The following is a 22,647-nucleotide window of genomic DNA, read 5'->3' on the forward strand; positions in this document are numbered from 1 at the left end:
GCAGAAGACGCCGTGAGGGAACAGGAAATCTGGCTCAGAGGGAACGGGAAATCTGGCTCAGAGGGAATGATCTGGCTCGGACCTCCTCCTCCTCCTCCATCCAGCATCTGCACCAACATGGAAGCTGGTTCTCTGCACTGCCAGTGCAAGGAAACGCCTCAGAAGGCCCCTGTGGAGCTCCTCCTGGATTTTTTGTACCAATTGCCTTCGGTCTCAGCAGAACAAGTGGCTGTGGAAGTGCCTGGAGCAGGACAGCAGCCATGGGAAGCTTCTGTGGCCACGGAGAGGGGCCCTGCTTGGCCAGCGGGGGCTGGCGAGGCACAGGGGGCCTTGGGACCATTTCTTTGCAAATTTCTCTCAGAAGAAAAAGGAAGAAAACCTCATGAGGCCCACGTGGTTGTGTGTAGGGAAACCCGTGAGGACCGAGTGGGATTTCCGTGGAGTCAGGGGGAGCATCTGTGCTTGCGGCTATCGAAGCTAAACCCTGTGGTTTGTGGCTTTCTCCTGGTTGAAAGGAGAGCTCTGACTGCTCATGGAGAGGGGGAAGTGCCACCCTCTGGGGCCTGGGAGCTCGTGGAGAGGGGAAAGTGCCACCCCCTGGGGCCTGGGAGCCCTCCGTGGTGAGCAGGATCTGGCGGAGCTCTGCACAACGCAGGATCCGGCCACAAGGCCTGACGTCAGCGGCGTTTAAAAGAAAAACAACAACAAAAAAAAAGCAACGAGTTTGATGACTCCATTTTCCAGAGGAAGTTGAAAAAAATTAAAAAGAAAGCAAAAAGCTCCAACCCCCAAAATATGCAGAGACAGAAGAAATGGGGCCAGTGGAGGGGCAGGAGGAGGCTCCCAGTGCCCTCCACATTCCTGTGGGATGCAGGGATGGATCTCACGTGCGAGCAGTGCCTCGTGAGATGTAAGAGAAGGAAACACAGCAAGGATCAGCCCCCTCCTGCTGCCTGTGCTGGAAAACCTGAAAATAAAACCAAAAACCCTTCACCTGAAAAACACCTCCCCGAAGAGGGTTTCAACCAGCAGTTTTACTGGGACTATCCCGCTGTGAAGGTTCTTGGAAACAGAGTCACTTTTGGAAAACCTTCCCTGTGAGCTGGAAGGTGACCCAGAGTGAGCTGTTCTGTCTCATCCTGTTTCCATTCTGACGACACCTGCTCAGAGCATCACAGAATCAATTCGTTTGGAAAAGACCTCTGAGATCATCGGGCCCAGCCTATGACTGAACACCACGTTGCTGAGCAGAGCAGAGCCCTGATTGTTGCCTTCCCCGGTTCCCTCCACCCCTGGGTTTGATTTGTTCTGCTCCTGTCCTCCCCTGGTGATGTCCCCACGCGCTGTCCCATGGGATGTGCATCCCTGTGGAATCACTGGGAGCAGCCCAGCTCCTTTTCCCTGCTGCTCCTCTGGTGAGTGCTCCCACAAATTCCCCAGGGACAACCACCCAGGAACTCAGGTGCGTGAGAAGCTCTTGGTTCTCCTTTTTCCCAGTTGTGATCTGGAAATGCTCTTCCCCACGTGAGGCAAAGGCACATTGCTCTTTGCTGATGGGGGATGTCCAAATCTGGAAACAGAAAGCTCAGCTTGGCCTTAGGAGAGGATGAACAGACAAGTGGACCAAATAAATAGCATCATATCCTTTCTGTATTTACAAGTGAAATGCAATAAATAATGTCTGTGTCCAACAGTGGCAGAACACAGACCATAGTGTGGGTAGGGCTGCCCTGGCTCGTGCTGGGCTTGTAGGTGCATCCCGTATCCTGTTCTGGGGCTCTCCCAGAGGGGCTGGATGCTGAAAGGTCTCTGTAGGGTCAGAAAAGTCCCTCGGTCCATCCATGAGAGGTCAGGCAGGGTGCTGATGTCAGGCTGACGTCTGCTTTTGGTGTCCGTGTTGTGAAAGTCCAGGATGGCATCAGAAGTGTGGACATCAGCAGGAGGAGCCCAGTGCTGGCCCAGGAAAGGGGGAAGTGGAAGCACAGGACTGCCCCAGGCCCTGAGAGTGGCCCTGCGCCCCATGCTGGGTTGCTGAGGGCAGACAAGGCAGAGGTGCCCTGGTGTGCATCCTTGGTGGCCCGAGGAGGTCGGGATGAGCCCCTCCAGCACAGCCCATCCCTGTTCCCATTAGCTGGACTGGCTGGAGGGACGCACTGGGGGCTGCCCACAGCAGGACCAGGGCCAAAGCAGCCCCACCAAGGGCGAGCTGGTGCTCCTGGGCCACGTCTGGGCCCGGCACCGTGAACATTCAGGGGTTGGCGGTAGCTTATCCAGTGGCAGACGAGGTAGTTGGGTCAGTGTGCAGGGCTGGTGGCCCCCAGGACGGGTCACAGGCGGCTGTCCTTGCTGTCCCCACTGAGCCGGGTCAGGGGCTTGATGGGCAGTGTGATCCAGTCGGAGCTGAGGCTGGAGACGAGCGGCAACGTCCCCAGGAAGGCAGTGTTGTCAAAGATGCTCAGGTCGAAGGGAGATTTCAGGAGCTCAGGGCTGGCTTTGGAGGTCAATGGAGCACCTGGAGCCGCCCAGCTCAGCAGAGTGGGGGCTTGGGGCCCCATCTGGCTGGAGAAGTCCCAGGCAGGGGCTCCCCACGGAGCGAGGTCCTGTGTGAGGGGATGCTCAGGAGACGACTGCTTCAAATACCCTTTGGACACGGCCAGCTCGGAGCACTCAATGTCCAGCACGGTGTCGGTGCTGCCCAGGCCCTGCACGGACCCTGCACAGCCCAGGAGGGGCATTCCCTTGTCCAGGGCCTGCTCTGGCTGCACGGTGCCCTTGGACTGCTGCAGGTACCCCCGGAACTCCACGTCTTCCTGGATGGTGGGCGAGAGCCCGGGCTCCCCTGGGCTGGCATTCCCGCTGCCAGAGGAGCAGCCAGGAGCAGGGCAGGGGCTCTCCAAGCTCACCCCACTGTCCTCAGCAGTGGGCAGCTGCTGCCTGTAGCCCTGGGGCTCGGGGCCTGCGGAGCAGCTCAGGGAGGAGGAGGAGGAGGAGGGGATGTGCAGGCAGATGCCGCTGTCGGTGCTGGTGCCGCTGCTGTCTCTGCTCCCTGTGGGCCCCAGCTGGTCCTTGGGCCATGCTGGGAGCTTCCAGCCCTGCTCCAGGGACAGCTCAGCTGTGCTGGTGCTGCCGTCAGGGCTGCTGTCCGGCTGGGGCTCCTTCTGGCCCAGGAAGAGCTGCTGGATGGGGTCTGCGTCCAGGCTGCCTGAGGATGGGGGCTCATGCTCCACCCAGAGCGAGCTCTGCTTCATGAAGGACTTCTGGGAGGGAGAGAAAGAGGGGAGTGAGCTGTGCTTCACCCCTGGTTGGTGCCCACCTCTGCAAGCACTCCCCAAGCCGCAGCCTTGCTCTGGCTGCAGAGGGTGCCACGGCACTGTCCCTGCCTTACCAGGGCAGACGGCGTCCTCACAGGTTTCCTTATGTAGGTGCGTGCCAGCAGAGCCCCCAGGAGGCCCAGCAGCAACAGGATGATGAAGGAGGAGCTGAGGATGCCCGAGAGAAGCTCTGTGCTCCCTGCAAGAGAGGACATGACCAGGTGAGGGGGGAGAGGGGGATTCCTCAGTGCACACAGCACAGAGAGGCTGCCCTGGCGTGGACCCCCACATCCCCAGGGCCAGGAGGCTGGGGGGGGATCTGCATCTCGTGATTCCCCCCTTCCCTGGGTCCCACTTACCATCCCTGTGGCCGGTGGTGATGCACTGCTCGTCGGTGCGCGTGGCGGGGACGGGCCTGTTGGCCATGCTGGGCTCCACGCTCACGCAGTACTCTGTCACCGAGAACAGGTCACTGATGGTGAACTCTGCACTCTTCTCCAGCACTCTGAACTGCAACAAACAGAGCACAGGCTGGCACCTGAGAGCCCCCAGCTCCTGCTTTCCTCCCTCCTCCTCCTTTTCTGTCCCCTGGGGAAAGTCCCCAGGGTGTGTTGTGCTAATGATGACAGCAGATAGACCCAAAATCCCCACTAGAGCTGGAAAACTCTGCCATAAAACATGCAGAGACACCTCTCTGTGCTGCTGTGGCTGTGAGAAAGCTCAGCATTTACTCCTACAGAAGACCGTGCTTTAGCAATCTGTTTTTCCACTTGAGTAGCACCGTGTGGGACAGATGGGGACAACACGGGAGCAGCAACTCCTCTCACCGTGTGGTTGTCCTGTGTCCTCCTGACATGCACGTGGTACTGGGTCATTTCCTTCTGGAAGTCACTGTAGTTCACGGTGATGTTCCCGGAGCGGAGGAGCAGCTGCAGCCGCACCTGGATGGAGTTGCCCCTCACAGAGAGGCTCTTGCTCGCCAGGCGCAGGCCGGCTGGAAGCAGATCAGTCACAACAGCAGGTCAGGGCTGTTTCCTGTTCACAGCTCTCAGCCTTTGCAGCACCAGGCTGAGCTGTGACTGTCGCACCCATCCCCCTGCGCAGCCCGCCTGCCCTCCAGGGAGGTGTGGAGGGAAAAATCCCTGCGTTCATTCATCCCACTGCTCTTCCCAAGCAGTTTGGCACCCTGACCCCACCAACCCCAGTGCAGCGTGGACAGAGGCAAACCCCAGCCCACCTTCCTGTGGGGAGAAGGCGTTGGTCCTTTGCCAGGGGGACGTGTGGTTCCCAGACACGGCTCTGACCTGCGCATAGTAGCGCCGCTCAGAGTCCAGGGTGTAGTAGGTGAGGTCACAGAAGTGCTCTGAGGTCTTCCCGCACTCTGGGATGGCTGTCCAGTTGACTTTTGAGCCATAGCTGCGGGGAGAAGCACCAGGGGTGAGCAGAGAGCTGGAATCAGATCCTGGCAGGGCAGGACCCCCATGTTTCCCCTCGTGTTACTCACACTTTGTACTCCACGTCGTAGCGGGCGCTGCTGGGGGAGTCGTGCCCCGGCTCCCACCTCAGCAGGTGCCGTGCCACCTCCGCGGCGAAGCGCACGTGCTGGGGGCTGGCCAGCTCCTCACCTGCGGGACACACGGTGAGCTCGGGGAGGCTGCACAGCCCTGTCCCACCAGCCCCACAGGGACAGCCTTGGGACAGCCTCCTGCATCGCCCCGTGATGGGTGACGTGACAGCACTGACCACCCGAAACGTGCAAGCCTTTGCCCAGATTTCTCTTTCTGACTTTCAGGATTTACTCATCCCCCTCTTCTCCTTCCTCTTTCTTTGGGGACAGCCCAGCTGGGGCTTCTCGGTTCTTTTCTGCCTCAAGAAAGGAGCTGTATTTGCATCCCTCGTCCCCTGCCGTTTGCCACCAGCTCTGTTTGGACTCGGCTTTCCTGTTTTGCTCATCTGCTGCCTGGATGAAACCAGACTTTTTCACACCTCCTGCCTGATCTCGGTATTGTCACCTGGCAGAAAAGCCTCACTTGTACATCTGCCACCTTTCCTTTGCAGGTTTCCCCAGCAGCTGCTGTCTGCTGGCAAACACCCACCCCAGCACTGTGTTCCCAGTGACCATGGCCCCTCGTGGTCACACCAGTGTGGACAAGCCAGGCTGGTGCCCCTCGTTGAGCCTTTGGGCTCCCAAGCAGCAATGAAAGGCAAGCGATGAGCATGCCCTGCTCCGAAGCACTGATCTGAGGGCTGAGCACCCAGCCAAGGTGTCCAGGCTGTGGCTCCAACCCCCTCTCTGTCTGCTCCCCCTTTCCAAGGAGCCCACCCGGAGCCGTGGGGCTCAGCCCCAGCCAGCAGGAAGACGAAAACCAGCGCAAGAGACTCACCGCGCGTCGGGCAGGCAAGGAGCAGTGCCAGGCACAGTGCCAGGGCGGTGGCAAAGGGGACCATGGCTGCTCAGCATCCTCCGTGGCAGCAGGGCGAGCGCGTGGCTGGGCTCTGTCCCAGCAGCAGCTGAGTACTCGTTTTTCCCCCGGGGGCTGGCTCAGTGACGTCTCGGAGGCGTTCGAACAGCGCCAGCAAAGTGACTGAGCAGCCGCTTCCACTTCTCTTTGCTGTCCACCCACTCACCCCAGCCAAAGCCTCAGCCCAGGCTGGGCATTTCCGACAGAGCTTGACAGGAAGAATTCTGGGGGCTTTTCTGAGCAAAGCAGGGTCGTGCTGAGAAAGGCAAGTACAAGTGAATGATGTCTCTGCTGCTTTGGTGTGAAATGAGGTGTTAAAAGCACCGCACAGGTGAGTGTTAGCACCGAGGGTGACCTGGCTCAGGGGTTTTACTGAGTGCAGCACTGTGTCCTGTCCTGCCAGCAGTAAATCCAGCCAGATTCTAACCAGCCCCGGAGTCCCAGGAGGGGGTTCTGGCTTTCCCTTCCTTTGGGCTCAGCCTTCCAGCCTGCAATTCCCCTTTCTCCATTTCTGGGGCTGAGTAACAACCTCTGGGCTATCCCGTGTCCTGCAAACACCCTGGCACAGGGGTGCCATCGAGAATCCAGTGTCACACAGGGGCTGCCACTGTTCCTGAGGCTCTGGTAGCCCCCCCGTGTGTCTGTGACCCCTGGCCCCACGGCGATGTCCTGCCTGCCTGGTGATGCTGGGACCTTCGTCAACTCCCAGCAGGCTGCGAGTGCTCTGCTTTGCCTCAGAGCTTGCTTGAGGGCTTTCCTGGGGCCCTCATGTGGTGGAAAGTGATTTTCCTCAAAAAGAGGAATTTCCCACTGGGGAGTTAGTGGAAAGGATACAGACAAGAGAAACCAAAAGTGCTCTGGACAGACTCAGAGAGCATCATAGGGGGCACAGACATGAAGGCTCCTCTTTGAAGAACCATCTTAAATGCCTGAAGTGGGAGATTTCTCCTGCTTTCCCTGACTTATCCTTTCTGCTGAAAGCCAAGGGCTTCCACAAACTTCCAGCCTGGCCGGAGCACCAGCAGCAGATGCCCTCCCTGCCTTGGGTTTATCCCCCTGCCCTGGGCAGACCAGCTGATGTCCTGCCACTCTGCTCTCAGCCCCTGCGTCACTGGGCAGCCACTGAACAGAGGCGTTGAGATGAAGCACAGCCAGACCCACACAAAGCCACAGACTGTGTTTTGTGTAAGGTGATGACAATTAAAAGCACGGGACCAAAACCCAGGAAAGGGGAGTTTTGTGGAAACGCCGCTGTGGGGCTGGTCCTGTGGGTGAGGCGGTTCAGAGGCTTGGGAGAAGTGGTTGGCAGTTTAGGGGAAGATGAAAGAGGCTGAGGAGGAACGAGAGTTCTGCAGAATTCTTGCATGGCAAGTGGGACTCGGGCTGGCTCCTGACCTCTGCAGGGAGGGCACTGCCAGGTGCCACGGGAGAGGCAGGCGAGGGGACAGTGTGAGCTGGGGGTGATGTGGCTGGCCCTGAAATGCCTCCCTGTGCACACACTGCAAAGAAACGCAGGCCAGGAGCACCTGGGTCTGTGCATTTCCCTTCCTGGTGTCCCTCAGGAAGCTTTTGCAGGGTGACAGCAGGGTCACACAGGTGATGCTGCACCGAGCAGGGCAGGGATGGGGCCGGAGGGCTGGTTCTGCACAGCCCTGCCACAGGACAGAGCAGAGCAGAGTGATCCTCATCCCAATTCCCTCATGCCTGGAGGTTGGAGCAGCTCTCCTGGGCTGGTGGAGCTGGCTCTGGCTGTGTGTTTTAGCTCCTCTTTGCTGGCTGGGAGGGCTCCCAGCAGCAGTTACCAGCAGGGAAGGTGAGGATTTCCCCTGGGAGCTGCTGTGCACGCTGACATTTACCATCGGGCTGCTGGAGTCAAGCCACACACCCTGTTCTCTGGAACTTGCTCTCCATCGGTGGCTTTGTAGCACGCAATGAATGATTCCTGGAATTGTTTTCTGAGAATCCCTTTCTGAAGCGGACGCAGCAGCTCAAGGGGGCACGGCTGGCTCAGGGCTGTCTGGGGGTGCAGCTCAGTGCTTGGCCACCCCTGGCACTCAGCAGGCAATGCCTGCAGAGGCACAAAAAGCAAACAAACCCTCCCCCAAACCACTCATGCCTGTGAAATTTACAGAGGAGTGCACTGTGGAGTGAGGGCTGGCTCAGAACTGCTCTGTGAGCTGGGATCCTGAGAGCAGGAGGGGTCCAAGGGATCCAGCCCAGGCTTCCCAGCCTCAAAAGGAAGGGGCTTTGCAGCAGGGTTCCTCCAAGCTTGGATGTCCCTGCCGGTCTCCTGCTCTTCTGATGAGCAGGTGTGGGTGGGGAGCTGGATGAATAAGGGACTTACACTATGAATAATGCCCAGAGAAACGTGTGGCACTGCAGGTCATGGGCCTGGCTGTCAGAAAGCACAGAATGAAGCTAGGCTTTTCTCCTTTAACCGGGATATTTTCACCTGCTTCTGCCTGGGTTCTTGGTCAAGCAGAGCAGCCCCCAGGCTGTGCCTGCAGGGGAGGCAGGGGCTGCTGCTGGCTCCTGGAAGAAGCATCGCTCCATTAGTGGAGGAGTGAAAAGGCCTCTAGAGAAACTAGGGGGAAATGGCATTTCATTTCCCTTGGAACAGAGAATTCTTGACCTCTGGGTCACACCTGAAAGCTCTTCCTGGGGCTGGGCAAGGCTGTGCATCCCCTCCTGTGCTTGGCAGGGCAGGAGAGCTCTGGGTGAGTGAGTGAGTGGTGGGCACAGAGAGGAGGAAGTGGGGCTTGGGCAGCCAGGAGAGCAGCGGGCAACCTCAGGATGCTGCTGTGCCCTGGGGCCAGGTCTCACGCACTCCCGGATTCCCAAGGCCCCGCTGCCCCTGCCCCGCATCCCTGGGCCGGCCGGCACAGGGCAGGTATTTTGCAGGCTGCGCCTGGAGCAGTTGGGAAACCGGCGGCGCTGGAGCCGGGCGGCAGGTCCGACTGGTTTGCTGCTGGCACTGACGTACGAGCCCGCTCGCCAAACACCTCCTGCCCCGGCCCCGCGGAGCCGGCTCTGCTCGGCACCGCGCTGCTGGCATGGCCGTGCCGGAGCTCTGAGCCCAGCCCAGCCCCGATCCCGGCCCATGGACGGCAAAACCCCCCCGGTAAGTGCGGGCGGCTCCCGGCTTGGGGGCGCGGGGCGCTCCGGGGCTCGATGGACACGCTCCCCTCGGGGTTTGCTGGAAGGACCGGCCTCTCCCTCCTGCTCTCCGGGGTGTTCCTTCACAGCAGCCGGAGGGAGAAGGAGCCGGGGGAGCTGCCTGGGGAGCTGCTGCCTCCGGCACCTCTTGGCACACGGAGGGAGGGCAGCCAGCAGCATCCCTGGTGACAGCCCCGTGCTGGCAGAGGTGTCGAGGCTCTCGGGTACTTTGCCACACTGGAGTTGTGAACTGAGGGAACCAGTTGGTGCTGTCAGAGGGATCTGGTGCCGCTTGGCACGTTCCTGAGCCCTCCGGCACTTTCCAGCAGCACTGCACTGGTGGGCACGGCCCTGCTGCTCCCCCTCTCCAGGCAGTTTTCCCTGTGCCCTTTTTGGGCTGGGCTGACTGGGACCTGCTCAGCCCTGGATGTGGGGCTTTGCTGAGCATCCTGTCATGAAGAAAACATCCATCCCGGCTGGGCACCGGGCGAGGCAGCGAGTAATTACCGTGCCGAGCAGCGCCGGCTGTGCCAGCGACACATGGAACAAAGGCGGCTGTGACGGGGTGGATGGGGCTCCAGGGGAGGCAAGGCCAGCTCTAACACTGTCCTCTTCCTGCCCCTTGGCGTGGGGGTGCCAGCCAGGAGCAGGGGCACAGCGGGGTCATGCTGGATGTTGGCTGGGTCTGAGGAGATGCCAAGTGGTCTCAGGGTGGCCCCAAAGCAGGGTGGCATCACTGCATCTTGGTTACAGTGGGGCAGGAACTGGGATGCCCACATACAGAGACAATTGCCCAATACTGGACAACCCGACTGGGCCACCTTGGCATTGTCACTCGGGTTAAATGGGCCATCAGGAGTGCCAGGAGCCACCCTTGGCTCTGCAACTGCAGCAGAGTTGCTTCGTCTTTCCAGGCCTCCGTTTGCCCCTCGGTGGAGTGAGGTGAGCAGCAGTTACTCAGGCCCTGGAACATTTTGGGATCTGTGCCCAAAGGGTGCTCACACTGGCATAGGGTGACCTGTCCCTGGCCACACTGGGCTGGCTCAATCGGCAGCTGGTCACCTGCACTTGCGAAGTGACCCTGGCTGGCTTTGGGATTTCCCTTTGCTGTGTGTATCGGGGTCTTGGCAGTGTCCTCTCGTCCTGTTCTGGGGCTGGGTCTGTCCCCTCCCAGGGAGGCCCCTCTCAGCAGTGGCACTCGAGCAGGACAGTGTCACCCAGCGGGACTGGGGATCTCACAGGCTGGGGACGGCTTTGTCCCCAGCGAGGACAATGTCTCTGTTGTGTGCTGGCTGAGCTGCTCTGCGCACACAATCGGCGCTTCACAACCAGGTGAAGGAGTTCCCAGCCTGGACACGGGGCTGTGAGCAGCTGGAGCCATGGCGAGGGTGGGCGGCCGAGCTCAGCTGGCGAGGATGATCTGAGGCAGCTCCTTCCAGTTTATCTAAGCCAGGGCCCACACGGTGGGGCCCTGGGTCTGGTTGCAACACCCAGGTGTTCCCTGGCTTCCGCTTTCCCTCCCACTCTGAAACTGCGGGTGACTGCTGGCTGGTTTCCCTGGATCCTGAGCCTCTAGCCAGCCTGGATTGCCGTTCCCCTGGTGATTGTCCTCTGCTGCTCCACGTCAGGGTGCAGAGCTGCAGGTCAGTGCAGGTGGCAGCTCACGGCACAAAGGGAACAGGCACCTCAGTGCTGCTGTCTTTGATTTGGGTGCCTTGCCCAGCTCTGCTCTAAGCCTTGGAGCAGGGAGAGGGAGTGAAGGTGATGTTTGCACTTCTGACAGGTTTAGCAAAGGGCTCATGTTGCAGACAGGCAGTGTCTGCAAGGTGAGCAAAGCTGGCCAGGAGTCCCCGAGTGTCCCCAGTGTCCCTCCTGGCTGTCCTGTGAAAGCCATCTGTGCCACAAACAGGGCCTGGCTGTGCCCCCCTCCCCACAGCTGCCTCTGGCATGGATCACTGCCGTGGCTGGTGGAGCATTGGCAGAGGCCGTCGGGGAATGGGCTCAAACCACAGCCGCGCGTGTGATCTGAGCTGGGCTCTGCCTCTGACTTTTACTCAAAAGCCAGCGAACGATGAGTAAAGGTTTTGTGGGCAGGAGCCATCACTCACTCACCGGGGTCACACGCTCTCCTCAACAGAAACATCTCGTGAAACCACCTCATGCACCACTGCATGCACCCTGCTGCAGTGGCCCTAAACTGCTTACCTGGAGCCCGTGGCAAGAGCCCTGTTACTTTCTTTGGCAGGTCCACAAAATTCTTTAGACTTTTAAGGAAGTAAGTAGCTGGAAGTTCACTGAAAGAGCATTTGCTTCCTGCTGAGGAGTGCTCAGAGCAGTCTGACCTATGGCATATTTCGGTGTTAATTTGATATATTTGCACACTGGAGGTGGGAGTGCTGTGGCATCCAGCCTTGCTGGCTCCCTGGGGAAGCTGGGCTGTGTTTTCTGAGTGTGATGGAGAGGTTTCCCCTTTGGAGGATTGCACTTCTGCTGGTCTGATAAGCAAAGGGTTACAGCTGCTGCAGGGTGAGACTTGAAATATCAGATGTGTGGAGATGACAGGCACACAAATGGCGGGGTAAAAGGACATTTACAAAAACCTCATTTAGACGTAGGCAGGAGAAATTCTTTTCCCCAGAAGGGTTTCTGGCATCCCCCCATTGCTTTGCTCAGGACCTGTCACCGACAGTGAGCACTGAGGGTAGCCAGGGATGCCCCACGATGTGGGGGCGTGAGAACTGAAATCCCCTCAGTGTTGTGGCTGCTCAGGCTCATCAGGGGAGGGCACTGCAGGGCACCCTCCAGGCCTCCCAGCCCCGAGGAGAAAACTGAGGGGCTCTCCTGATCTCCCTGGCACCTCTGGGAGAGGGCGAGGCTGCGGCACTGCTGGGAAATCCGGGTGTAGGGAAACCTGGAGCAGATCCAGGCTTGCTCCTGCTGTCTGGCAGGGGAGAGGTGAGAGTGGGGCTGATGCAGTGAAACAGAAAGTGCCTCTGCTCCGGAAGGTGCCTCTCTCTGCTCCTCCCCGTGCACAGGAGCCCGGGGAGCTCCACACGAGCGGGGAGGTGGCTCCCCATGGCCGGGGGACATTAGCGGTGCCTGTGCCAAGGGCCCGCGGGGGTGGGAGGAGGTTTGTGCCGGGGGCTGGCCCCGCACACCCCGCTGCTGGCCAGGGCGGGTGGCCCGGCCGCTCCCGGAGCCCGGGGTGCTGTGGCCGCCGGCTCTGCGGGGCTGAGCTCGGCAGGCACAGCCCGAGCAGGGCAGGCGTGTCCCCGGTGCGCGGCCGGCGCTGGGCTGCGCTCGGACCCTGCGCGGGACGCGTGGCCAAGCCGGGCCGTGAGTCACAGATAATGCCCAGGAAGTTACACCAGCGCATCGCAAGGGAAGGCACAGCCGAACTGACAAAGCACAAAGCACGAGCAGCCTCACGACCTGCTCATTAGGGCTCCCGGTTCCCGGCAGGAAACACGAGGGGAGAGAAAACCCAGCTGGAAGGGCGAGGGGGGCTCCCAGCAGTGCCCCCGCTGCGCCCATGTGCCCGTCCCACCCGTTCCAGGGCTGTGCTCCAGCCCCAGTGCTCCTCGCTGGCTTGGCAGGGAAAGGGATGATTTCTGCTCGTGGGGAAGGTGATCTCTAGCAGAGCAGGGCCGAAAATCAGAGACAGGCTCCCAGAGGGATGTGTTAGAGCCCATCTCTGGCTGGTAAGTTGTCCCTGCGGGGTGGTGGCTCCACTTCACCCTGGGTTCCCCTTCAGAAGAGCTGTTACAGAATCCCAGAATGGTTTGAGTTGGAAGCTCACCCAGTTCCAGCCCCGTACCCTGGGCAGGGACATCTTCCACTGGATCAGGTTGCTCCAAGCCCCATCCATCCTACAAAAGGTAGAGGAAGCAGCATTTATTTGGGGATTTGTTCACAGGTTCTCTCTGAAGGAAAATGAGAGGCTCTGGTTTCTGTCACTGAGGGAGCATTTGGAGAGTGTATTTTGAGGAAAGGAAACAGATACATATTCTTTTGGGAATTCATGGATCGGGAGTGACACAATTGCAGAGCAGCATTCCAGGGTGCAGGACGTTTCAGGGCTTGGAAAACACTGATTATTAAGTGTTACTAAATGACAGCTGGAAATTGCAGTGTATTTTTCAAATGGCTAATTAAGGATAGATGCATAAATTGGGGCACTGGCCCCGTGGAACTGGGCCACAGCGTGACTGTCACGATGCCAAATGCCCGGCTGATTGCTCGGCACACAGTGATGGCTTTGGGAAGTTCAGCCCCCTGAAGGAGAAAAGCCGTGTGACAAGGAGGTTTTTGGCCACCCTGGGTGGGATATGGTTCAGGTTCTGGTGCAGAGAGAAGCACTGGGGTTTTGACTCTCTGTGAGGCTCGTGGTACTGTGCAGAGCAGGCTCGTTGTGGTGCCAGGGGGGCTCAGCTCTGTCCCTGTGTTGCTTTTACCTTCACAGCTGGCAGGGTGGCAGCTGGGGGACTCTCTGGTGGGCAGCAGTCGCTGCTGGTGACAGTCCCCTCTGCCCACAGACCACTGCCTCGCCCAGCAGTGTCCCCCCCAGCCTCCTCCATGTCTCCACGGTCAGCAGCATCTTCGGTGCCCGACCTCCGCAGCCTCGAGAGAACGTCCTGGGCATCAGCTTCAAACCCTACAGCCCCGAGTCTGGCCCGGCCCCGAGCCCCTGCTCGGCCTGTGAGAGCACACGTAAGGATGGGGCACGGGGTGGTTCCTGGCCCTGGTCCCACCCAGGATGGGGCGGGATGGAGGGAGGCAGGGATGGCACCGAGAGCCCGGTTTCCCTGGGAGTGTGAGGGGACAAGTGAGAGGACAGTGACCACAGGGCAGGTTGGGTGTGCGTGGCCCTGCTCTCCCACAGCCCAGAGGTGGGCAGCAGGGTCTGAGGTACCCTGGGGTGGCAGCTACCCCCCCTGACCCTGCCTCTGCCCTGCTGCCAGGATCCTCCATGTTCAGATCTCCTTGCATGAGCCAGCGGCGGCTTGCGCTCATCTTCTGCGTCTCCGTCCTCATCGTGCTGCTCATCGCCCTCATCCTGCTGTGTGAGTGGGGTCCCAGCCCGGGGTGGCTCTGGCTCCTGGAGGGCACCTCAGAGGGGCTGGGAGTTGGCAGAATCTGGGAATACCCACACTGGGAGGTGCCGAAAGGAAACCCCTGGCCCAGAGGCAGGGATGTGTTTGTCCCTTTCCCTGGGTGTTCCTGATATCTGGTGGAGAGACGGGAGCTGGGGAGGCAGAAAAGGGATCTGCTGCCTGGGCTGATGGCAGCATCTGGGGGGCTTGGGGCTCTGCAGTGTGCTTTCCTTCTGCTGGGCTTACTCCGGTGGGCAGCAGAGCACCCCAGCAGCACCCACAGTTGCCCTCCCCAAGGCACATCATTGTCCGTAGGCAGAACAGGCACAACACCGGGAAACCCTGGTGACATCCAGCTGCCACTCTCCAGCCGTGGGCTTGAAGCACTCAAAGGCTGAATGCATTTTGTGTGGGTGAAGGGAGAGGGGCTTGCAGCAGCTGGGCAGCACAGGGGGGTGCTCGAGGTGTCCAGTCCTCCCTCAGCCCTGTGTCCAGTTCACTCTTGGCTCAAACACACCTCACACCTGGTGACTGGGAATGTTTCTGTGCCTGGCACGCCTCCGGATGCCCACCCAGGTGGGTCACAGCCCCTCACCCACGGCCAGCCCTGGCCTCAGCGTGGCGTTCTCCTGCTTCCAGTCATGTTCTGGCGGTCGCAGACAGGCATCGTGTACAAGGAACCAGCAGAGAGCTGCAAGGACAGCGCCGTGCGCTGCGATGGCGTCGTCGACTGCTCCCAGAGGAGCGACGAGCTGGGCTGTGGTGAGGCACCGGGAGCTGGGATGGTGGGAATGAGGGGAGCCCCGGGGCGCTGGGCACCCCTGACCCTCCCGCTCCATCCCACAGTGCGCTTCTCATCCGAGGAGTCCTTGCTCCACGTCTACTCCAGCACCGAGAGCCAGTGGCTGCCGGTGTGCAGCAGTGACTGGGACGAGTCCTTCTCCAGGAAAACCTGTCGGCAGCTGGGATTTCAGAAGTAATTCCTGGAGGATAGGTTGTTCTGCTTGGGTGCCAGGGCCCTGCCAGGCCCCTGCCCTGCCTGAGTGCAGGGTCTGCTGTCCTGTTTTCCCGGTGTTGTGTTTTCCCGCTGGAAGGCGGCGTGTCCAGCGCTGCTCTGGCCATAATGCAGGGACCAAGTGGTCAGTGCCTGGATGGGGGGGACCCTCACTGCCTGTCCTCTCCCCTCCCAGTGCGTCACAGACGGAGTACATCCCCATGCGTGTGTCTGGCAAGAGCCTCACGGTGACTGACGAGAGAGAGACCATCCAGCAGAGCCTCAACAGGTACCAGGGTGGCCTCCTGCCCTGCCCCTGCCCTGGTGCCGCAGGAATGGGGCTGAGGCTGGGTCTCCCTCCTCTCTCCTGCAGCTCCCAGTGTCTCACAGGAAAGTACGTCTCCCTGCGATGCACAAGTAAGGAGCTGGCTGGGACATGGATGGGAGTGGGCCCCTTTTTCACAGGCCTGGGATCACTTTTCCCCCTTCTCTGCACAGGGTTGGGCAAATGGGGCGTTTTCCAGCAAATTTTCTGGGTGATAGAAAACTAATATTGCATACCCTGGTCCCCACTGGGCCTACAAGTGTGGCACCCGTGGGTGGTGGGGATGTTGTGTGTGTGTCCCCCTCCATGCTGCCCTTCCCCCCGAGCCTTTCTCCCAGCCCTGCTCTCCCCTCCAGCCTGCGGGCAGAGGATTTCTGGCCGGATCATCGGGGGGAAGGAGACGTCTGTGAACAAATGGCCCTGGCAGGTCAGCGTGCAGTACGGGTCCATCCACATCTGCGGCGGCACCATCATCGACGCTCAGTGGGTGCTCACCGCTGCCCACTGCTTCTTCATGTGAGTGCCACTGCCAGCCCGGGCACCCAGCCCAGCCCCACGCCCCGGGTCTCACTCCCTCCTGCCCCATCTCACCCTGCCAGGAACAGCATGAAGATCCTGGACGACTGGAAGGTGTACGGAGGGGTGTCGGACCTGAAGCAGCCCATGGAGGGAATCCCTGTGTCCCAGGTCATCATCAATTCCAACTACAGCGACGACCATGACGACTACGACATCGCCCTCATGAAGCTCTCCAGGCCACTGCTGCTCTCGGGTGAGGCCTCACAGCTCACCTGGGCTTGGCTGGGGTGGCGTTTGGGGGACAGGGCAGGAGCGAGAGGCCACTCGGGTCACCTTGGAACCATGGGGTGTGTGGGGCTGCTGCCAGCTGGAGCATCCAACCGTGCCGTGGCCACCTCGCTTGTCCCGTGGCCAGAAAGGGTCTGGCACACACAACCGTGGGCTCAGCTGTGCCACCAGCCCCACATGGGCCCGGGGAGACCCTGCTGGGGTGGGCAGAGAGGGGAGCCTTTCCTGCGCCCCACGCTCCTCCCTGGCTGCGGGGCTGCGAAGATTTCTGTGCCGGGTGACTCACCCGTCCCTCCCTGCCCGGCTCCCATCCCGTGTCCCCGCAGCCCAGGTCCGCCCCGCCTGCCTGCCCATGTACGGCCAGCGATTCCAGACCGGCCGGTCCTGCTTCATCACCGGCTTCGGGAAGACCAGGGAGAATGAAGGTGAGGGAGGACTCCAGCTCCCCGCAGGCAGCTCCTGCCCACGAGCACAGCCCTGCTGTGGCCCTCGAGGGCTTTCCCGCAGGGAGAACCCTCGGGATTGCCCTCCCAGCTGCGAGGCTTTGCAGAAACAAGCCCTGTGAGAAACACCCGCTTCCTCCCTGCTGCTGGGACGGGGCCCGGGGCGGTGGGGGGATGACGAGGCCCCTCCTGCCCCACAGCTCTTCCTGCCTTGCAGATAACACATCCCCGAAGCTGCGGGAGGCCGAGGTGAAGCTGATTGACTACAAGATCTGCAACAGCGACAAGGTGTACGAGGGCTACCTGACCCCCCGGATGATGTGCGCTGGGTACCTGCAGGGAGGGAAGGACGCCTGCCAGGTGAGCTGGGGGCTCACCAGGGGAGAGCTGCCCGGTTTTGGGTACCCACAGAGGGGCGTCTCCCATCTCCCCTTCCTCACTGCTCTGCCCCTCTGAGCCAGGGTGACAGCGGAGGTCCCCTGGTCTGCGAGGACGACGGCCGCTGGTATGTGGCCGGGGTGACGAGCTGGGGAACAGGATGTGGCCAGAAGAACAAGCCCGGAGTGTACACCCGGGTGACAAAGCTCCTCAGCTGGATATACAGTAAAATGGAGGTGAGGTGGCAGGGCTGTGCCTGGGCAGGGTGGCCCTGCAGAGGGGCTGTACCCCCAGCCCAGCCCCTGGCACCTCACCCCGCTCTCCTCTCTGTCCCTTGCAGAGTGAGAACGACTAAGAGCGGGATGGACACTTGCCTGGGCTGTGCCTTTCCAGCTGGCACGGGCCACTGTCCTGGGCTGTGGCCAGGGCACGATGCCACCAGCCAATCCCCCACCTCTCTCTGGACTGTCTGTGCAGCCAGGGACCTGTGGCTGCCGCCGAACTCTGAAAACAGCGCCTGCAAAGTGATCCTGCCCTCACCTGGTGCCAGGGTGACATGGTGGCAGCTGGGCACAGCACCAAGCCAGGCCCGGGGGGACACAGCCCATGCCAGCGGCTGGCCGTGCTGGCTGGGGGACACCTCCTCGCCCCGTGTCTGTGGCTCTTCTCCTGTAAATAGACCTGTCTGGACAGGGTGTGTGAGTGCTTCCTGCCAGGGCCGTGGCACACTCAGTGGGCGAGGGGCTGCCAGCAGTGCCCGTGGAGAGGGAACTCTCTCCTTTTGCCACGTCACAGCTGTGCCACCTCAGGGTGCACGGTGTGGCAGCTGTGTCCACACTGCCCACGCCTCCGGGACCACGCTGGCAGCTTTGTCCCGAAGGGGAGCCCCGAGGTGCAGATATTCCACCCTCTGGGAGGGGCTCTCCTGTTTGCGGAGGGATTTAGGAAGTGCGTCCCTCCCTGCGAGAGAAATGCCTGTTTGTTTTTCCATGCCGTGGCTCTGCTCTGAGCCGGCGCTCCCTCCCAGGACCGCAGCCACTCTCAGTCTGCTGCGGGGAGGGTTTGGCAGCGGTGTGGGGCCGGTCTGCACCCTGGGGGCGGCTGTGCGAGGTGGGACAGAAGCCAGCGGCAGCCAAAGGCCACACCGGAGTGCGGTGCAGAGCAGTCACCCACCCGGGCAGTGCCCAGGGTGAGCCAGCCCTGGATCTCCCTGCTGTGAGCTCTGCGGTGCCTGAGTGCTGCCTCGTGCCTGCAGGGGTGGCACAGCCAGCCTGCCCTCCCTGCCCACACCGGAGCAGGGACACCTTTCCCTCGAGGAAACAAATGCCTGCGTCTCCTTGTGGATGCTGGGGCACACAAGGAGATCTCCAGGGTGAGCAGAGGCTGCCTGCTCCCCTCCCCAGCCCCGTGGTCAGCTGCAGGGATGTCCTGTGGAGCCTGGCCACCCTGCACTCTTCTAATAAATGTTTTGGTAGTGCTCCACGTGGAGATGGATCTTTGGGATGGGCTGGGAAGGAAGCAATGATGTGCCAAGGTACCAAAGACCCCTGGGGAGCGGGCACGTGGGGCATGTAATGGAGTAGCCCTCTCTGCCATTCACCCTCTGCGTTACTGCTCGTGGCTGGGAGAAAAGGAATGTTTTAGGTTGCTCAGGTACTGGGAACATCCCCTGGGTTCCCAGCACTGACCACTTCCCCTGGGAAAGGGTATGGGCCGCTGTGGTTTGGGATTTTAGGACAGCAGGTCTGGTCTGGTTCTGGGTGTGCAGAAAGCACCTGCCTCTCCCTGGGACTGGGGCTGCCACCTCCCTGCTGATGGGAAGGGGTGGGTGAATTCCTGGTTTTGCTTCACTTCTCATGGATTTGGAGCAGTGCTGGGTGGCTGCCCCAGACCTGAACTGAAACAAAGGGAGTCGGTGCCTTTTGGGAAGCACCAAGTCAGCCTGACCTCAAATCCCTTTTCAGAGCAGCAGCCCAGAAACCTCCCACGGATGCAGGAGCTGCCTGTGAAGAACGGAGTGTGCAGGGCCCAGGGGACTGTTCCCACCTCATAACCTGTGAAAAGGGCCTGGGCACCCCTGCTGAATTCCAGGGAGGAGCAGCAGGCTCCCGCTCCCCGCACACCGAGGCTGGGCAGGCTGCAGGGACTGCCCTGCGTGTGCAGCGGCGACGGCAACACAGTTTTCCATAAACAGAAGCAGCTGATCTTGAGTAAGGGATGGGGCCCTGCCTGATTTCCCTGTTTTGTTTTGGTCTGGTTAAAGTGGGAATTCAGCAGGCCTCAAGCCACAGACCCAGCTTAGGTTTGTGCAGAGGCTCTCTGGGATCTGGGGGTTTCTGTGGATAAGTCGGAGCGGAGCAGCAGCTCATACTGGTTTATTACTGGAGAAATTGATCTCTTGAGAAGGAATAAGCCAAAAATTGGAACCCAGTAAGGGCTGATCTTGCGGGAGCTGTGTTCTGGGACCAGTAATGGTAACATTTCAGCACGTGTGGGACCTTCTCCTCTGCTGTGGATTTCCCCTCCTCAGGGCGTATTGCTCTTCTGAAAGTCTCTCACAGCAGAGAAACACTTTCAGCCCCTAATACAAATTTAATTTATTTCTTCTAAACCTGCCATCCAGCAGTGTCTCCCCCCAGGCCCACGGGTAGGTATGCTGTGTTTTCCCAAGGGATGAACTTTTCTAAGCAGATTAGGAGTGATTATTTTCCTGTGAAGCCGCCTGGCCACGGCTGTCGTGCTGACCCCAAATGCCGTGCAGCTGAGGCAGACACCTTGGGCACCGCTCTGCCTCCACTCCTGGAGCACCGTCCATCCCCCGGGGGAGCAGAGCTGTGGTGGGTACCAGCCCAGCCCCAAGGAGCTCCTGGGACAGCCCAGGCCGTCACCTGTGGAGCCCTTTGCTCGCTCAATGTCCTACTCCAGAGCATCTTCCAAGACAAGGGGCGCCGAGCGTGGCCCCACATCTGGCCGGGCTGTTCCCATGTTCCTCTGTGCTCTGGAAATCATAGGCCAGCGTCCCAAAGGGATGCAAATTACAAAAATACAGCCTGGCGGGCACCACGTGAATTACCGCCCATTAGCGGTGGTTTTCCCAATCTCTCCTTTTATAGCTCTTTGTTCTGCTGTGTCAAAACAGATTTGTTTATAGGGTTTCAGCGATGATGTTTCTCTGCAAAAATGCTTTTCCTCTACTTGGGGATTGGTTCCCTTCCATGGTCAGTAACATCATCACTTGGCACGGAGTCGCTGGAGTTCAGCTGGAGCTCTGCTCCACGGGGCAGTGCAGGAGCTTCAGTGCAGCCGCTGCTCGATCCCCACTCCTGCAGGAGCTCAGGGCACAAGGAATGACTTGGACCTGATGGAAAATGATGTTATTGGGGTAAACGGAGCCTTACGGCCACACGCAGCTTTTGTCACTGCTCCATTCTCCCGTGTCCCTGGTGGGGCTGAGGGCTGCGTTGCCACTGAACAGGCAATTTCCAAGCATGGCATTACAGGGAGAGACCTTGAAATTGGAGAGGAAAATTCTGGAGAGCGAGTCTGGGGAGGAGACACCTGCTCCAGGGTAAGGGACACGGGCTCAGATGAAATCATGCCCTGCTGGAGCTGCTGTTCACTGTTCCCCTGGCAGTGCTCCTGTTCACTCAGACAGCTGAGGAGATCAGCCCAGCCCCTTTGTTAGCATAAATCAGCATCTCCTGCCTGGCCTCCACATTACTTTTGGCCCAATTTCTCCAGAAGAGAAGCTGGAGCTCGGTACAGCCTCTCCAGCAGCACAGCTCTGGGGAGCAGATGTTTACCACGAGCAACTGCTGGAGCTGCTTTTCCTCTTCCCTTCCCACAATCACATTGGGGTCCCTATTTTACCTGACTTTATACAGGAAAAAAATAATTGCTGCTAATTTTTTTGATTCTACTCACTTTGGGCAGCTCCTTGGGAATTTGTAAGCAAAGAACCAAGGGAAGGAGAGTGTGGAGCACACCCAGCCACATCCAGCTGTGTCCTGGCTGCTGCTGCATAGGGGATCTGTGCTGAGGGTTCTGCAGAGCCCCACCGTGCTCGCTGCAGCCCCCAGGGCACGGTCACACCTGAATGTTTTACTGTGTGCTGTGGATAATGACAGCTGAGGAGCAGATAAGGTCAGAGAAGCCCAAAATTTGATTATAATGGCTTGATCCCTGCCTCCCTCTCTGCAGGGTAACTGACAGCCTTATCCTGTTATCCCTCTGTATTAGAGGGACTTGATGTTTTCCAGCTCTTCGGTGCTGGTCTGTATCTCTTGACCCTTTGAATAATTGCCTTGAAATGCCAGTGCTGGTTTATTTTCTTTTTATGTTTTACTGGAAGCAGGGAAATGGCTGTGGAATGGTGCCATCACCACCTGATTTCTATCTCAGTTGCGTTGGAGTTAATAGGGGATGAGCCAGCTCGGTGGTGACAGCATTGCTGAGGTGTTTTTCCAAGAAGAAATGGCTCTGCAGGGCAGCAGCAGGAGCCATGCAGACAGAGGTGTGCCAGTCTGGCCAGGGAGAAAGTGGTGCCCATGGCTCTCAGCTACTGCCTGGCAGTGCCCCCAGCACCCTGCTCCCATCTGACATCCTGGACTGAACATGGATCTCCCTCCCAATCTTGCCCCTCCCAACGCGCCTGGCTGTCTGATGGGGACAAACTGGGCTTGCCACAAAGCTCTGTGACTGGGCTTTCAGTGCTTTTCACAGGGCTTTTTGTCCGGCCCTTCTGCCAGACAGCGTTTTGTCCCAGCTGGCTGAAGCGTGGGCTGGTTCCCAGCCTGCTCTGGGTGACACCCAAAGGGTCTGGTTTCCTGCAGCAGCCAAGTGCTGGTGGATTTGGGGCAGTTAGTGCAGGTAACAGGTCCTGGATGTGCCTGAAACTGAGCCAGGCCCTGCTGGAAGTGGCCCTGCTGCCCACCCTGACCTGGGTGGCCCCTGAGATTGGTGAGTGCTGTGACTGAAGCCCTGTGAACTGGGCCACCTGGCCTGGCAGCCTGGCAGCCCCTCTCCCAGCCCTCAGGAGGCAGCAGGACAGCAAAGCCTCTGCGCTGTGTTTGCCAATTCACCTGTGGGTGTTTTCTGCTGGCCCCAGAGGAGCTCCCAGTCTGTTCCTCGCTCCCCCCATGCCTGGAGCGCAGCTCAGGGCAGAGTCCAGGCCTGCTCTGCTGTGGGAAGGGAGGCTTCACAGCCAGGTGAGCGTTTCCCCTTCACAGCTGCTGCCTGCAGGCACCGGGACTTTTGTAGAACCACAGAATCACTGAATGGTTTGGCTTGGAAGGGATCTTCAAGCTCCAAATCCCTGACAGACCTTCTGCTATCCCAGGTTGTTTCAAGCCCCATCCTACCCGGCCTTGGACACTTCCAGGGATGGGGCAGCCACAGCTGCTCTGGACACCGTGTGCCAGGGCCTCACCACCCTCACAGGGAGGAATTTCTTCCCCATATCCCACCTAACCCTGCCCTGTGGCAGTGGGAAGCCATTCCCCCTAATCCCATCAATCCATCAGTCCCTCAGTCCCTCCCCAGGTCTCTTGGAGCTCCTTCAGGCGCTGGAAGGAGCTCTAAGCTCTCCCTGGAGCTTCTCTTCAGGCTGGACACCCTCAGCGGTGTCAAGAGCTGAGGGGCTCCATTCCCCTGAGCATCCCCGTGCCTTCCTCTGGGGG

General features: G+C 59.8%; 2 protein-coding genes across 2 annotated transcripts; one reads left to right on the plus strand and one right to left on the minus strand.

Annotated features, from left to right (window-relative positions):
* Positions 1 to 1,632: 1,632 nt before the first annotated feature.
* Positions 1,633 to 5,827, minus strand: IL10RA (interleukin 10 receptor subunit alpha). Its single transcript, XM_032134020.1, has 7 exons — positions 5,696 to 5,827; positions 4,816 to 4,936; positions 4,549 to 4,727; positions 4,139 to 4,305; positions 3,671 to 3,821; positions 3,386 to 3,510; positions 1,633 to 3,257 (listed from the first exon to the last, which is right to left on the minus strand). The coding sequence occupies exons 1-7, from the start codon at positions 5,757 to 5,759 to the stop codon at positions 2,328 to 2,330; spliced, it is 1,737 nt and encodes a 578-aa protein (XP_031989911.1). The 5' UTR covers positions 5,760 to 5,827; the 3' UTR covers positions 1,633 to 2,327.
* Positions 5,828 to 8,567: 2,740 nt separating this feature from the next.
* On the plus strand, positions 8,568 to 18,451 carry TMPRSS13 (transmembrane serine protease 13). Its single transcript, XM_032134021.1, has 13 exons — positions 8,568 to 8,894; positions 13,465 to 13,639; positions 13,891 to 13,992; positions 14,662 to 14,784; positions 14,869 to 14,998; positions 15,213 to 15,305; positions 15,390 to 15,433; positions 15,698 to 15,857; positions 15,941 to 16,113; positions 16,475 to 16,573; positions 16,809 to 16,951; positions 17,053 to 17,205; positions 17,310 to 18,451. The coding sequence occupies exons 1-13, from the start codon at positions 8,874 to 8,876 to the stop codon at positions 17,322 to 17,324; spliced, it is 1,431 nt and encodes a 476-aa protein (XP_031989912.1). The 5' UTR covers positions 8,568 to 8,873; the 3' UTR covers positions 17,325 to 18,451.
* Positions 18,452 to 22,647: the final 4,196 nt, after the last annotated feature.

The sequence above is a fragment of the Corvus moneduloides genome, chromosome 25 (assembly GCF_009650955.1).
Source record: "Corvus moneduloides isolate bCorMon1 chromosome 25, bCorMon1.pri, whole genome shotgun sequence".
NCBI classification, from domain to species: Eukaryota; Metazoa; Chordata; class Aves; order Passeriformes; family Corvidae; genus Corvus; species Corvus moneduloides.

Coding starts and splice junctions, on each gene's coding strand:
- IL10RA (XM_032134020.1), bottom strand. CDS start 5,759: ATGGTCCCCTTTGCCACCGCCCTGGCACTGTGCCTGGCACTGCTCCTT. Junction 4,937..5,695: donor CCTTGCCTGCCCGACGCGCG/GTGAGTCTCTTG, acceptor TGTGTCCCGCAG/GTGAGGAGCTGGCCAGCCCC. Junction 3,258..3,385: donor TGAGGACGCCGTCTGCCCTG/GTAAGGCAGGGA, acceptor TCTCCCTCCCAG/AAGTCCTTCATGAAGCAGAG.
- TMPRSS13 (XM_032134021.1), top strand. CDS start 8,874: ATGGACGGCAAAACCCCCCCG. Junction 14,999..15,212: donor CGGCAGCTGGGATTTCAGAA/GTAATTCCTGGA, acceptor CTCCCCTCCCAG/TGCGTCACAGACGGAGTACA. Junction 15,434..15,697: donor CGTCTCCCTGCGATGCACAA/GTAAGGAGCTGG, acceptor TCTCCCCTCCAG/CCTGCGGGCAGAGGATTTCT.